This window comes from Magnolia sinica, chromosome 3, assembly GCF_029962835.1.
Source record: "Magnolia sinica isolate HGM2019 chromosome 3, MsV1, whole genome shotgun sequence".
Classification (NCBI taxonomy): Eukaryota; Viridiplantae; Streptophyta; class Magnoliopsida; order Magnoliales; family Magnoliaceae; genus Magnolia; species Magnolia sinica.
The window spans coordinates 88,727,331-88,744,826 of NC_080575.1; the positions used below are offsets into that span (position 1 = coordinate 88,727,331).

Consider the following 17,496-nt stretch of genomic DNA (forward strand, 5'->3'; position numbering starts at 1 on the left):
CCAGCCGAATTTAGAGCTTGACCAAAAAAATGAGGCTGATAGAAAGCTCAAGTGGACCACACCACAAGATTTAGGGAATCGAACATCTACCATTAAAAATGTATTGGTGCCACAGTTTCCTTTAGTGTGGGCCACTTGAGTGTTGGATCAGCCTAATTTTTTGGCTCATGCCTCAAAATGTTACGATAAAACAGATGGACGGCGCAGATATATCATATATATCATGGTGGGGCCCAAAAATTTTAACCAGACTTTTTTACTCGGTTTTCGAAACAGAAATGCAAGTGCATTTTCAAACAGGTGGAGTAATAATTACTAATTCCCAAGGCATTTACATGCGATTTGGAAAATCAAACAGGCCCTTATTAATCATAATATAAACAGTTGACCATTGATCTAGACCATCTAGCATGGTCCCCCCCCCCCCCCCCCATCTTGAGAGGTAACTGAAAATTTATTTAAAAAGCCCGAAGAAGTTGGGAAAAGAATAGCTTGAAGGCTAGAACAAGAAAAAAAGATCAACAAACTGAGCTGTCTTTACATAAGGAGCCCACACCAAAACAGCGCATTTGACAGAGTTAATGACCCTCTCAACTGAAGAGTTCCTGCTTTGGAAATGCAGACTGCTGCAGTCATTCCATATGAATGAGAAAATCCCCATAATAACAAGCCGCCAAACTGTTTTCCAAGACTTGCCAACAACCCCTCCACGGGTAGCAGTTCGGCATTACCCAAAAAAAAAAAAAAAAAAAAAAAGGAAGCAGAGAAGGAAATAATCCCAAACTTTGCCGGTGAAGGAATATGGATGGAAGGATGGTCAATAGATTCTGCGTCCACCATACACATTAAGCATATGGTCAAGTGAAAATCCTTTTTCTTTTTGCATTGTGATTCCCTAATTTTGGAGTATAAAGATGCCCATTAGGCATTTGAATATCCTGGTATTCTAATGTCCAGCAAACCCAAATGCAAAAAAAAAAAAAATCACACATCCAAATGCCCCCAATCCAAACATGCCCCTAAGTGAGGTTTAAGATGATTCATCACCGCCATCAATGCTAGTTTGCTCAAAATATAAATTAGTCACAGATTGTTGGTGTATTTCAAAACAATACAAGCGTTGGTAAGTTTTCACATGGTTTGGAAAAAAAAAAACTTAAAAAGCCTTATTTGTTGTTTGTGCCTTGTGGGAAAATTGTCTCACATGGGAAGTTTACAAGAAAACTATTATACACCATTCCACCTCCTTTTGTTTTTGAGAAGTACCAAAACTAGCATCTTATTTGTGGTTTGAACCTTGGGGAAAATTGTCTCACATGGAAAGTTTACAAAAAGTAAAGAAATCTAATACACCATTCCACCTCCTTTTGTTTTTGAAAAGTACCAAAACTAGTATCTTAACCCTACATGCACATGAGCCCAGTTTGGGAGCCGAGCCAATGGAAAAATCAGTTAACCAAGCGCATGTGCACAATGCTACAATGTAGATGGGTGCAAATCCTAGCCCGATAGGCTTGGAAGGTCCACTCCTTCACATGTGCAATGCTTGGTTTTGCCAAAAGTAATTTCACTTAATCATTGATTTATTAGGTATTTTGGAATGTTATATATATGTTGGACATGGCTAACCTCTCGAGATCATTTCCATTGAGCAAGAAGTCTCTTGGTTTATGGGTGCTCCCAATGGATGACTATTCAGTAACAAACAGAAAGTGGGAGAACACTTATACGAGGCTTCATGTTGGGGTTTTCTCCATCGAAAGAAAAAAAAAAACCCTCTCCTTTTGTCTTCTTAAACTGGTTTTTTACATTCTGGGCATACAAAAAGTATGTTTGTTGGAGATTGGTGTTGGCCAATCTGCAGATTATGCATGCTTTACACGAATGTATCGTAGGGATAACACATTGGGAATTTCTGCATTGGAAGAATCTACACAAGTGCACGAACTATATCAAAGCAAGCAACCTGCTTCTCACCTCAATCTAACAAAAAATCATATCATCTTGAACTGGTTTTTTGTATTTTGGCATATAGAAAATAGTGTTTGATGGAGATTAGTGTTGGGCGGATGTAGATTATGCATGCTCTACGCAACTATATCCTCGGGATAACACACTAAAAACCTACTGCACTGGAAGAATCTACCCAGAAGCATGAGCTATATCAAAGAAAAAAATCAAGTTCGCACCTCAACACAACAAAAAATCTATCATCACTTAGTTCTCAGATACACTCTTCCAAATAGGTGATTCAGGTGCAGCGTTCCTCCTTTCCGAGAATTGATTCATTAAGTTCATTTGTTTTTCAAAATTACAAATTCTAACATTCAGCCACTTGTACATTTGAATCCTCTTGCCACTTCATGTCGTGTGACAGACTTCTTCTTCTTCTTCTTCTTTTGATAAGACCCCACCAAAATGCAGGTCAATGTGACGGACTTTCTCCACTCCACTCAATGCATAATGGGGTTTCCACACTTTTTAAACAAAATGCTGCTTCAAAACCTAAGGGGTCATTAGGATACTTCTAAATTTTCAAGTTGTAATGATGCAGGATGGATGGCCTAAACTAGGATGATGCAGGATGGATGGCCTAAACTAGGATGATGCAAATAAATTAATTAACAGATTACTAGAGTAAATCAAAGCATAAAATAAAACCAATCTACATCAAATTTAGATAAATCAAATATTCAATTAAGCTAAAGCTCGATACCACATCACAATCACGCAAAATAGATCCTTAAGGCTATTGATCGGACATGGCCCAATAGAAGGTAGAACTTCCATCTAGCATAGTATTCATTATAGATTCAAGGATTCACTTGCGCTTTGCTAGGGTTTGAATGGATTTGGTTTTGGGTTTGAAAATCAAGAAATTAGAAATTTTGGGTTTTATAAAAGGCTAGGATTTTATAAAATAGAGAAGAAGAGAAATGATCACTAAGGGAGAGGCCGTTCGGCTATACGAACAGGTCCGTGCAGTGTACAGGCATGTCCGCATAGTCGGACGGGCAGTGTGGTTGGGTTGGGTCGGTTTGGTCAGTGATGAGTTGGGTTGACAATGGAGTTAGGGTTCGAAAGAGAAGAAGAAAAATATTCAATGGAAAAAAAGAGGGTTTGAGAGAGAGAATAAAGAAATACATTAATAGGAATAAGAAAGATAACTTGGAATCACTCCAATGGCTTCATACCAAATTCCATTCACAGAAAGTTTTCTTGCTCAAAAGATGCAATGTAGAGAAATTTCATTCAATATGTCCATCATCTCTAGTCTCAAGTCTCGAACAAGTATATATAAGAAAACTTAAGCAAACTCTAAGTCTAGAACTATTCTTCACCATCCGAATCTATTAACGGTCAATATCAGAACATAAATCTCTAATAACCTAAAATAAAACTGAAAAATAAAGCAGAAATAAAGACGTGCCACATGGCACAAGGATGATCTCCAACGTGCAACAAGTACGTCCACACGTGATCACCAAACTGATGTGTCCAAGATATCCAACAGCATGGTCTAACATTTGTAATGTCCAGATGTGGTCCAAGTCAGGCTGAGAGGCGTCCAAACAGTCCAAAGATGTATTAATCGGTTCCAAATAAGCAGCCCACATGCATCTTCCCAGTGTAGGGTCTTCAAAGATGCACAAACATGCATATGGGGTCTTTAACATGGCTAGGAACTTGAATTGGGTCCACTAGGCCCCATGTAATGATCATCTAACCATAATGAAATTGGGTTAGGGCCTCAGCTCACCTCCTCCGATAAACTTGTGTAGGTGCTCGGATGCCTTCGTCATGTAAAAACTTTATACTTACAAAGAGTTTCAAGTAAACTTTTTTACATTCTGTCATGTTTAAATGGTAAAGTGTTTATAGGTAAACAATTTTCTATATTTGGCTAACTTGGAGAGTGTTTACGAAGTAAAAGGTGGATATTCACACTAGGAATAGCATAGAGAGGTAAATCCCTCCAAAATCTTCAAATTACATAAAAGGGCTTGCTATTCGATGTGCCATTGGGTTGAGCTAGATTCAACGCACATGATGGACATATTGGATGTATTGCATTGCGCCCACCACAACAGGCCCCACAAAACATTTGGAAAGTTTTTATTATCGGGCATCCTAATCCAAATTGTTCCCCACGATGGGGGTCACCTGATTTTCAAACAGCCTGATTTTTTTGGGGAAAGAGGCTTACATCAGGGGACAGACACTGATGAAGGACGAATTGGATGTCATGCGCCCATCATAATGGGAACCACACGCAAGGGTGCATGTGTATTAAACATCATGCCCCGCCTAAGTATGTAAACTCTTTATTTGTAATCTGAATCTCTCCTTTTTCTATAGGAGCAAAAGCTTTAAACGCTTCACAAGTTGTAAACACTTTACAGCCTTTTTACCCCATCCAAACACTAATAAATGTAAAGAGTTTACCACTTAACAGTTTTACAGGCATCCAAACGACCCCTTAGTAAGCGCCATTTAGATAGTGTCAAATGTGAATTTCTGCTATATCTGGAACGAACTTGTTTATAACCAAAATTATGTTCTAAGCTAAAGCCAAAACAAGCTGGTCAAATGTTCTAACCTAACTAAAAGAAGTTGTTTCAATAGCTCATGCAACACAAGAAGAATACAAGGGGGTGTTTGGTTTTCCAATTTCTTGTGTACTGCGAAGTAAATGAGCCATCATTAACATTTCAAGGTGTTTGCTTAAACAAGAATTGTAGCTCATAAATTGAGATTCAAATACAATTGTGAAGGAAACAGATGAAGGAAATTGTAATCATTACTCTCTTTTTTTTGAGGTATAAAACTACCATTTTTACAGTGATTTCTGGACGAAACAAACAATGGTAGCAAACTCATCATTGCAATCAAATGTAGGTGATTTCACCATACAATTACAGAAGTATTACCCATTTTCAGCCATTTACCGTTGTAATTGGAAAACCAAACACGCCCTGACAAATTTGAAAATGACCTAACGAACCTGTAGGGAGTATCGCCGCCAAATTTCTTCTGATTAACATAACCAGACAGAAGCTTTATGTAACCACCTCCACATTCAATGTCCTGCTCGAATTTTATAGAATACTGGACTACCAGAGTTCTGTTCTTGTTACTGAACTCTGGTATCTTTGCAGTTATGGCAAAATGCCTGGCATCAGGATATGTTTGGATACCTGCACTCCCCCAGCAAGAAGCATGTTCTACAATCAGCTTAGTGACCAAATTCATTTTCGAGACAACCAATGGACCAACCAATCATTCATGAAACCAGTGTCTCATTCCTTAACACTAACACCAGCAAAAAAAAAACACAGCATTTACAAAACATATAAAATACTGAAACAGGTGTACTTCCCATGATGTGAACTATTAAACCAGTGCACCCTTTTTATTTATACGTATCAGGCGAAAAACAAGCTGTACTGAACAAACAACTTAGAGCTGTTGAATCAACAGCATTACGATTAATCACATAAAGTAAGCCACTATGTCCAGATACATATACTAATATCATAAGGAATGTGAAATGAGGATTCAACTTCCCGTTTTCAAAAGTTCAGGTCAAATAAAAGAAAAGGGTATCCAGTTCCAATGTGTAACATGCGAGTTTGATTTGCTTTCATGATTCTCGAAACATGTCACCATTTCCATTAGTTTAGTCTTATTAAAAGGATGGTGTTAGCAATTACCAAATGTCACCATTTGATGTTTCATTCATTCTAGCATGCAAAATTTAACAGAATAGATTTTGGGGGTTAGGGATTGCATAGCGATTAGCAAGACCATTTACAGTGTACCTTATGAAAGTATTTGTGTTTATATAACTCGATTGGGAACCTGTAAATGGAGGTAAATAGGAAATGGAATTGGAGGTGAAGGAATTGAGTGTAAATGGCTTACTCAGTTTTGTTTGGATCCAGTAAATGAAATGCATTTGAAATATGCGAGGAATTGGAATGCATTACAAATTTTCAATATATTCACAGGAATATATATCATACCCCAAATCAGCTTTAATATCTCAAATTAGTGTACATATATGATAGTTAACAAAATGATTGTATTATGCCCATTAAAATATATACTTCGCCAAAAATGAAAAAAAAATTAAAAAAAATTGAGCCTCAGGTGGGCCACAAACATAAGGATCACAAACAAGCAACTTGCCAAAACTTTTAACTAGCCATTTAGATGGTTAACATTTGGACGGTTTGGATCATTCTATTAGTGTGATTTTAGTGATGTGGGCAGTAATTGAATTGTTTCAAAGTATCATTAGCATGCCATGCGTATGGTGGACATGTGCATAACGCCACCTTTTTTTACTCGTGCAACTCTCCAAGGGAGCTCAAAAAGGCATATCACACCATTTACTTCCAAATCCTCTCTCGGAGAGAGGATTTCATTTACATGCCCATTTACTCCTATTCCATTTCATTTCCATGCATTTACTTCCATCCAAACACACCTTAAATACCATTTACGTCCATTTTTCTCCTAATTCCCCCTATTTACCTCCATTTACTCCCATCCAAACATCCCTTAAAGGAAAATGATCACATGGAGTCAACTCCACCAAAGTCTTTGTGGAGTCAAGCTCTATGGTGCCCAACCGATGTGAGCATGACCTACAATCTGCTAAAAGTTGTGGTCTACCACGTTGGCCCCTGAGACTGATAAATCAAGCCCATCCATGACTTGGGTGGCCGGCACACACCACAGGGAACAGTTGAGAGGGAAACCCACTTTCGACCATGTGGACTCCACCTTGTTGTTTATATGCCAGCCATTTCCCACACTCATGTGGGCGCCAGCCCAATCAAAGGCCTCCCTTGGAATCAGGGGCACATCTGATGAACGGGTTGGATGTCATAAAAACATCACATGGGCCACACATAGCTCCAATCCACCAGACACTCAAGTGAAGTCGACCCCATGTGATACATTTCATGTGTGTGCGCGCATTTGTATTGAGGCAATGGGCTCCAAATTGCAGTTATGCCACAATCAAGTTGGACTTGAAAGGAATAGAACTGGAATCTGAGGGGTATTTGCCTCATTATGAATAATAGGTAACATCAAATTTTGTAATTTCCTCTTGATTAAACTGATGGTTTGCAACACGAATAGACTTGTGCATGAGAAGACAACCCTAAGGTGGAGATTCTACTGTTGTCCAACTTTGAAGAGGGTATCCAGCCTCCTTGGCTTTGTATTTTGGAAATGGCGACATGCCTGTTTTAGGCTCCAATTCTGGCACAGAATAATTTATTTCTCAGCTTAATGTAAAAAGAAAACAAAACTTTCGTCATCTGATCACCTTTATCATCTGGAGCACCAGCCCATTTTCCTGCAGTGTGCTTAAATGATCCGGCTTTCCCTTCGCTCCTTTTCCAGTCTGACTTAACCCAACGGCTCTCCCAACCATCTTTAGCACAGGTACATTAAAACAAAAAAGAAAAATCAGATCTGTTCAAAGATAAAGTTTAACGGTGATTGAAAATCAGCATGGCAGAAAAAATAAAGGTAACAGATGCACCAGATTATTAGAGAGAAACAGCTACGAGATTAAGAAAGACAATGATTATGCACCGGATTATTACAGAGAAACAGCTATGAGATTAAGAAAGACGATTATTGAATAATATTGACAATCATTGATACAAGTGGCAGTTTTCAAAAAAAATCATGGTTACAAGTGGCAATGCAATGGAATGGAGTACAACCATCACTCATATATTCACTTGGGATCTATTTGGCATTGGAAGATCAAAATAACTTAGTATGTGAAATCTGTTTTTCAGGCTGTAACAATTACAGCAATAATAGACGATTGTTTGCCATCCCACATGTTAAAACAACAGTGCTAAAAATTCAGGAAAAAAGTTTTTTTTTTTCAAGTCACTGAAAGAAATGCAGTGTTTTAGAGCAAGACAACAGAGTTGCAACTAAAGTGGCTGTAAATCATTACAGCCCATTAGACAGTTATTGAATACTAAGATATATTTATCTTTGATTACCCAATAGACCCTTAGACCTTAGGTATTTATCTTGTTCTTAAATTTCCACATTCTTATTCATAGAATGGTAATCGAAGCTATTGTAACACAGAGAAATGCTAAAAGCCTATCTAGAATGTCCACCAAACGCGGTGGGAGCATTTGTACTCCACCCACACTGAGAACGGAAAGATAAAGAGTGAGACTCATTATCATTCCAGTCTTGTTTTGAGTTGCATCTTGCAGAGAGGAGAGATTACTGATCCTCCATGCACATTTTCTGGGACACGCCAACCCGCATCACTAAGATGTTGGAGCACATTTGACCCCTAACGATGACACATTTGATTCCATTCCCATTCCAGGTGAAAGCAAATGGACCTTATTCCCACAAGCATATAAGTACATGCAAGCAAATATCAACCTGGAGTGTGTGCGAGATCCAAGACATTCATCTGATGAGCACTCACTGGGAATGTGCCCTGGCACAAAATCAGGTCAGTCTGTCATCAGGTAGGCCACATGTTTATGGAAAAGAAATGAATGGTTAAAAATTTGGCCAATAGTCTAGAATCAATGCAATCTTTCAAAAAAAAACAAAAAAGAGAGTCTAGAATCAATGCACGCATTTGGCCCACCTAATGAGTTGGTTGTCTTAATTTTTGGGGCCTCGGCACATAAACAATTGGGGCTTGCAAGATAGATGGCTAGGATTGCGCATTCATGTTTGAAATTAGTATGTGTCACAGTAGAGGTGTGCACGTAGACGTGTGCTTAGGATAGCATTTCTTGTCTAGCATGTAAAGCATCTTCAGAAATTTGTTTTAGATAGACATGAGCTATGGTAATGCATTTAGAATAATAATAAAAAGTAGAGCTAATTGTCATGGACTTGCTAACTCCCCAGAACTCCCACTCGTGTGGCACTCATACAACAACCTAACACTACTAAAGTCAACCTATTGCACCACCAAATACTAGAACGCAAGTCCCAAGAACTTAGAATGCAAGAGAACACAAATGAGAATAGGAAAGCTTATATTGCATTAAGTAGAGACGATTACAACTCTGAGGAGTGGGTACCAGATGAAAGAGGCAGACTCCCCTTTATAAACTAGGAACTCTCTGCTAGACTCTTTAGTCTTTAAAGTTTATTTATTTATTTATTTATTGGTTGATGAATCCTTTAGTCTTCACATTAATGGCTTGGATGGGACCACATGGCATTCATCCAAATGCCAATAACACTAGACACTTTCTAGACTCTTCAACACAAGACTGGCTACCAAAACTGACCAGAGAACTTTGGTACCCTTCCAGAGATCTCTACCAAACTCTGCTATTGTAAAGTACTCTAGAATTCTCTACAACACTACATGACTTAGTATATTCTAGATTTCACTACACTCTTCTACCATGTACAAGCTTCTCATTAGTAAAATTAGAGCAAAAATGGTGTTGTTCCTCCATTAGCCCCTACACATGTGACATAATGCAAGGATTGCCAGGCTGGGAAAGGGTATTCTATTCATAGATGGAGACAAACTAGATGTGAGGGACAATGCCCAGCATGAGAGGGGACATGGAGGGAATGGGTTTCAAGAAAGAAAATAAGTCACCAGAGCAGCCAATGGCATATAACTTGGCAATAAAGAATGTTTTTTTTAAAAAAAAAGGAGAGATGGGCTCTTAGGAGTGGACCATATATTACAAATGGATTTTTTGTTGAATAGACGGACAATGTTGTCACAATGCGGACTGTTAAGTTATACGAGGTGAACCCTAGAGGCCTAGACTATGCAACATTGGTTGGTGATCTTAGATGTGTACATTAAGAGATGGAAAGGACGAGGCAAGTGTAAAAGTTGCCCAAGAATAAGGTGGTGAAATAATGTGGGGGAACTCAAAAGGGGAAAATGATGCAGGATATGAAAATTTAAACATGATATGCGAGATTCCAGGCTTTAGATCATACTAGTTCAGAAACAATCGCACAAAATTCCACATCCCACATAAGGTCAAGCACTCAACAAGGGGAATCTACGCGGGTCCAAGCCTACACATGCCAGGGCTGGATCAATTAAAATTATAGACCAACCATACTAGGGGATTTGCGTTTGTCGGAATGGAGCAGAATGAGGAAGTGGACAGGGTAGTGAAGATATTGAATGGAAAATTGTTCTCGAGATGGAAGATTGTAGTGCAGAGGGCTAAGTATGGCACAAAGGTTATGAATAACCTTAAGAAAATCAGGACAGCGGAGGAAGCAAGAAATAACAACATTGAGGGAATCAATGAGGAAACAATTCTTGAGACCCTCCAAACAACAAGAGGGAATTAAGTAAAAGGCTAAATTATATTTTCATGATGTAGTGGTGCAAAACAAAAAGGATCCCTCACCACCAACTATAGCAGTTCCCGGTGCTGAGTTTAGACACCATGAAAAATCAGGAGTAGGGTGGGCAAAGGCGATTAAGTCACATTTAGGGGATTCAATTAAGGGCGCATTCAAGCATGATATAAAACTCTTGGTTGGTGTTACAATGGAGCCTGGTGGGAATCACTAAGGAAGGGGTGATGATTACAGAGGTAGATGTTGGGCTTTTCCAAAGGTGTGGTCTCAAGTAAGAAGCAATTTTAAAAGCACTTGGAGTTAATGCCATCTAGATTTCTATGTGGCCTAATGAAGATCTGGACAGGATTGTCTTTGTGATTTGTCTCTGTCGATGGTCCGATCAAATTTTAAAAGCATAATTTTTTCCTCCCTTTATTTTTAATGTGGTGGGTGGGTCCCACTGAGATGTTGTTATAAATCCACGCCGTCCATCAGCTTGGCCTAGACATATAAGGACATGGGCCCAAAAATGAGGCCGATCAAAAACTTAGGTAGGCCACCCGAAAGAGAACGATGGGATTGGTTCCCACCGTAGAAAAAAAAAAAAAATTTGTTACATTCCAAGCACGTGAGCTAAAATTAATATATTATTATTAATGCACAAATAGATACTCAATTCCACAAGGCTATGTGACTTTTGGAAGAATAGAGTAAAGTTTTTGGGGAAAAATGAGTGCCGGTAGACCCATCGAGAATCGAGGCAGTGTCAAATTGGGAGCAGCCCACCAATGTGATAGAAGTGCGTAGTTTTCTCGAATTAGTTGGTTATTACAGAACATTCATTGAGAGATTATCTAAGATAGCAAGACCATTGACTAACTTGACCATGAAGGGCACCTCTCTTAAATGAAATGAATATTTTGAGCAAGCTTTCTCCAAATTGAAGAAGCGATTAATGGAAGCCCCAGTACTTTCATTACCGACCGAAGGGGAACGATTTCTGGTATATATTGATGCATCTTATCAAGGGTTAGAATGTGTGCTGATGCAAAGGGGTAAAGCAATAGCATTTGCATCAAGGCAGTTGAAACCTCATGAGCATAATTATCCCACTCACGATTTAGAGCTTACAGCTATAGTGTTTGCCTTAAAATTTTGGAGGCACTATCTTTATGGTGAGTTTAAAGTATCTTTTTTATCAAATGGACCTAAATATGAAACATGTAACATTCAATGAAACAACGGTCCAAATTCAGCAAATATATATATATATATATATATATATATATATATATATATATATATATATATATATATATATATATATATATATATATATATTCTGAAATATAATAAAACATTATCTAATAGTTGAATTCTTGCTAGAAATTCTAATAGAGCATCAACATTGGGCTAAGGGCCAAGGTTTTGTACATCAGTATCAGGGGACAAATCGACAAGGCCATAAACGAGACAATATACCAGACCCAGATTGAAAAATACACCACCCCCCCAATAAAAATAATAATAATAAAAAATAAAATAAAATAATAAATAATAAATAATAAATAATAAATTGAAAGTTACCAAGAAAATAGAACAAAAAAAATTTGTAAAACATCAAATCTATCATTTTTTGTAACATGTATTAAACAGTGTGTCAGTCGATGCATCTAGAAACGATAACATTAATAGTAATAGTGGCCACCATTGTGCCATTCTCAAAAAAAGAAGAAGAAGAAGAAGAGGAAGTGACCACCGTTACGCATCATGGGGCTGTTACAGAGCCAATCCGGTTTCTTTTTTCAAAAAAGAAGATGAAGAAGAAGAAAGAAAGAAAGAAAGGGCATTACGGCCTGTATTGTAATGGCAACGATGATGCCCGTTACAACCACCATTACCGTTATTGAATAGCTTATGTCAGTCTATTCTCTGAATTTTAAAGCTAGTATAAATATGAGTTTTTAAGCTTCCTCCATGATGGAAATGAAGAAACAAGTGAAAAAACTCATGAGAAGTTTTTTTTTTTTTTTTTGGGTGAAAGGTGGCCTTTATGGTCATATCAACTCAGCAACCGTATGTATCAGCCGAGATGGCCCCTTTAAAAAAATTAAAAAATTAAAAAAATTAAAAAAAGAAAAGAAAAAAAGAAGAGCAGTTCACCCCCTTATCACATTATGGGGGTGAATTATATGGTCATATCGTAACTGATTTTCAAAACCATAGCCCCACCGTTACAAAATACCTAGAGAAGGATACAATAGAGTGCTAAAGGATGCGCTAGGTGCTGAGGAGGATAGGAGTTCTATGGGGATATACCATCATCATTAAAGACATGTAAGAGGCTGCCAATTTAATGGAGGAGAGCTAACCAGGAAATCTGCTAGAACAACTTGATGTTGTTCATAAAATATTTGTCTTTGTTTTCACTTCCAAGGTAATGGACAACAAAACTTCCAATGAAACAGCAAAACAAAGTTTCAGCAACAATGAATAAATTCTAAAACGCCAAATGACATCATTCAATGCATGGACTGTTGTTAAAGGTTTCTAATAGAGGCATGAAATTAGGTTCGCACACTTCCCCAGAAGTCCTAGATTTAGTGACTGAGTAAAATTCTTTGGTAAAATGTCGTCTAAGTAAAAGTCTCTCGTAAAAAGTCAGACCTTTGAGTTCAAACAACTCAACTGAATGTTTTGGGTAAAATAAAAAAGGAATAGAAATGACCACTTCTCAAAGAAATAAATCAAATTTACTACAAGTAATCATCTAAGAACAGTCACTCACTGGAATGGGAGGGAAAATGCATTTATGCAGCTAAAATCCATCCTACCAAAAATGCCCACTAAAGTTGGAAAAATAACTAGAAAACATCATACAATGCAGAAGTTACTGCTTCCTAGATGGAATCTGCAGAGAACGAACAAATATATCAAGGAAAAGGGAGGCTCCATTTACACCTCCTCAGTTGATAATACACCCATTTTCCTTCCTTTTTAGGCTTCTATATACTGTATTGAGCCTTAGCAAATGTACATTTTGAATTGGGACTACCAATTCGGAACACATGTGGCCAATCGTTCAATGAGCCAGACCATTGGTCTATTGGGCCCCACCAATATGAAGATGCCCAAAAATCACTTAAAATAAAAGATCTTCAACCTTCAATGTTTGACCTTTTTCTATTGAATGTGGACCATCAATGATTTTTTTTTCTTTTCAGTCCATCAATCAAACGGTTAGGATCTTCCGTTCTCGGGGATGCATTGAGGCATCCCCATCCACAATAGCGTCTATGACCATCATATCGAATGTGCAGGATCACCAAACCATGGGTACCATATGTTCTAAATTAGAATCCTATGGTTCTTCTTTTCTCTTTTGATAATAAAGTGCAAAGAGATCATATATGCTTAGGGCTTGTTTGTTTCACCAATTACCCTAGTAATGCAAAGAAAATACATCATCATTACAATTTTACCACCGTCAAACCAAACACGGGAATTGTCAGTCAAATGCAAATGTATTTAGTAGACTAATAAAGGAATTTGTAATCATTGCACTTTTTCATAGGCATTACTTTCAAAATCTCAAATCCAAATTTCAACATTAATGTAAAAATGCCATCATTACGGTTTTACAGCCGATAAACCAAACACGGGAATCTGCTCTCAAATGCAAATGTTGTCATGAGAAAGTAATTTGTAATCATTGCCCATTTCTTTTATATCACCATGGTAAATGGTGAAACAAACAGGCCCATGGTTTGGTGATGCAAACCATTGATTTTTATTTTTATTTTCCGTAGTCCCTACAGCGGATGGACCATGACCAAAACATCTGTGATGGCGCAATCATAACCCTTTGACAGATGGGCTGCAAATCGATGGCTAATAAAGAAATTGAGCAAAGATCCAGGTTCAACTGCAAAACAATCAAAGAAGAGATGGCTAGGATCTTCCTAGTACTGGAGAGCTTTGAGACATGATCCATTTCCTATGCATCTCCCCCAATATCAACCAATTTAGATCACAGACCCATAGAACCCACCCACAAATACAAACTGAAAACCCAGAGGAGACTGCATTTCCTCAGTTGAAGATCATATAATTCCACTGTGCATGCCTCCTCTACCTCAAGTCAGTATACTCAGGTTTTCATTTTGTGCAAGTGGGGCCCATTGATTCAATGATCCAGACCGTTGGTTTGCTAGGATCTCCCCTGTATGGACCATTTTCCAAAAATCACCCAAACTGGAAGATCCTAGCCACCAATCTAGAGCCCCTTTTCAATCAAACGTGAACCATTGCTGTATATCCCTTCTCAGCCGTCTATTTGCAGCATACCAATTGAAAGGTTAGGATTGTCCCTGCTGAGAATCTTTGTCGCATGATCCATCCGCGTCAGGGCCCAACCGATGGTCAGGATCAATGAACAACGGGCCCACTTACACGAACTGAAAACTCTATAATAGGTCGCAAGTCAGCTTAAAACTAGTATCGCTCCCCTTGCTCCAGGTCCCATTGCACACGTGTCACACGTGTGCCCGCTCAGCCGTTCAGACCGCCCCACGGATGGCCCGTGGACCAATAATCATGCCGCGCGGATAATCTGAACCGCTGATATGATCAGTTAATGTGGACGACTGGTCAACGTTTCTTACGATTGCCTTTACTCAAATCCAGCTTGATTTTTGGCCAGGGCCGTCACTGGTGGGAGTGGCCCGCTTGATGAGCGTCCCAGATTCGCACACGTGTGCACCAACAAAGCCAAGGAGATAGAGAGTAGATGAAGAAGAAAACGCAGAAATTGATACGGGGGTAAAATCGTAATTAGAAAAAAGATAGAAATCTAAAGTAAGATGTGATGATTACTAACCGTCGAATCTCTCTTCGAAGATGATTTCCGATGCAGCGTACTCGATCGAGGATGAAAAATGGAAAGTTAGAAATAGCAGCAGCAGAAGGTGGAGAGGTGGGATCATCTCCGCCATCATCGGGCGCAAAACATACGGAAGTGGGAGAGTTTATAGAACACAAGTTTACGTAAATGCCCCCGGATATGCATCTAATTACAAAAGGACAGTACACAACACAAGGGACTCAAGCTACGCACGCGGATGGCCTGTGCCGGATACACATAGATTCCCGCGATAAATCCATTCCGTTCATCAGTTTTGCAATACCAGGATAGTGCGTGATTTTAAAAATCAAATAGATCCAAAACTCACGTGGGCCACAACCATAAGAAACAGAAGCAATTGAACGCCCATCGTCGGAAACTTTATAGGGCCATGGAAGATTTCTATCAGGATGATATTTTATTCCTACGGTTTGTCTGAGTGGTAGTAAACCGTTCATTCTATCAGGATGATATTTATTCCTACGGTTTGTCTGGGTGGTAGTAAACCTATGAACGGTTTGGATAACATATAAATATCATGGTTGGCTTAAGGAAGGTTTCTGCATTTGACATTTCCGTTCCCATTTTATGTGGTGTGGCCGACATGAGTTTTTGATCCTCCAGGTTTTTACAATCCTTTCCCGTTAGGGTCTTGCAAAACTGATGGACGGAGTGGATTTGTGACATTCATCTCCGTGGGCTCCACAAAGCTTCTGACAAAGCCTCCTCTTGCTCTGGTTGGGGTGGCTAACATGGAGTGTGTGTGCTAACATGAGTGTGTACTTACAAGCTAACTCAAAAATTTTAAAAATAAATAAATAAATAAAAGAGTGAAAGATACTTGAGGTCTTGGTATCGATCCCAGTGGGGGTGGCTAACATGGAGTGTGTGTACTGACATGGGTGTATGCTAACAAGAGCTAACTCCCCTAAAAAAAAAAAAATCCAGGAGTGAAAGATACTTCGTCCCAACGCTGAGGTCTTGGTATCGATCCCTAATGGGGTGGCTAATAGTAAAGTGTAAACCAACAATGGAGCGTACTAACAAGCTAAAATAAAAAATAATATACGCCGATTGCATACTAACAAGTTAACCCAAAAAATTAAAAATAAAAAAACAGTACGTGGATTGGCAACTACCCCTCCCTCGCCAGGAACGGACATGAGTTTAGGGCCACCGTGATCTGTGGCTTTTGTCCACACCGTCCATCTAATTCTACGTATCGTATTAGGTTGAAGTCTAAGTGGACCATACTGGAATCAGCGGTTGAAACCTTATTAGGTCCCACCATGATGGTTAGTTGTCATCCAACCTGTTCATAAGGTGACATAGACCCAAATTGGACTGCCTACTGAGTTACGCAGTTGCCGAATCGAGTCACATAGTAAGCTTTATATACTGAGTAAACTCTTTTAGGCCCACCGTGAATGTACGTAGTTTATCCACGCATTCCATCCGTTTTTCCAGCTTATTTATAGGGTTGAGCTCAAAATTAAAGTATAAACAAGCCGGCTACACCACATGGAAACAGTGGGAATAATGATTTTCACCGTTAAAACCTTTCTAGGGCCCACAATAATATTTATTTGTCAGCCAACCTGCTTATAAGATCAGATGAAGGAAAAAACAAATATAAGCCTCATCTAAAATTATGTGGCTCTCAAGTTTTTTCAACTGTTGGCATTCAATTCACATATGTTTCATGTGGTATGGTTCATTGGTTGGCTCAAGATCCAAAATTATCGGGTTAAATGGATAGACAGAGTGGATAAAATACACGTGGCCTTGCAAAGGTTTTCTAACTGTAAGTGTTTAATCCTTGATTTGTGATCCACTTGAGCATTAGATATGTTTCATTTTTGGGTTTGTACTATAAAATAATATAGAAAAATGGATGGATGGTGTGGATATAACCCACACCTTAGGACCGTTGCTAGCCAAGGACGAGATGGGGTAGTACCCAATCCGCATCCGTCGCGAGTACGCACTCGTTTGCTTTTTCCAATGCACCTGTGAGGACGCGGATCCGGGTGGAAAGTCGGGTTTTCTGTTCATACAGGTCGGTTTATCAGGCGTTGATGTGATGTGAACAACTGAGGATGAAACCTTTGATCTGAATGAATATACCGGCCTTCCCATCTGTGGCATGTTTTTGGCCGAATGTGTACATGTATTTCTCCTCCTGAACCGTCCATTTAAGAACAATTTTTGAAGAGTAGTTCCTCCCAGATTCA

The 17,496-nt window shown here is 38.8% G+C and overlaps 1 protein-coding gene across 3 annotated transcripts in view; it reads right to left on the reverse strand.

The window, feature by feature from the left end:
* Positions 1 to 15,396, reverse strand: part of LOC131240172 (calreticulin-3-like) — a 41,622-nt gene extending 26,226 nt beyond the window's left edge. For 2 of the 3 annotated variants that reach the window (XM_058238255.1, XM_058238257.1), the window contains exons 1-3: positions 15,239 to 15,396; positions 7,346 to 7,453; positions 5,006 to 5,225 (exon numbers count right to left, since the gene is read on the reverse strand). In XM_058238255.1, coding sequence (XP_058094238.1) covers positions 5,006 to 5,225; positions 7,346 to 7,453; positions 15,239 to 15,356 — 446 coding nt within the window. In that variant the 5' untranslated portion in view covers positions 15,357 to 15,396. The remainder of the gene's footprint in view (positions 1 to 5,005; positions 5,226 to 7,345; positions 7,454 to 15,238) is intronic. The other variant, XM_058238256.1, reaches the window with a different exon arrangement.
* Between the last annotated feature and the right edge of the window lie 2,100 nt (positions 15,397 to 17,496).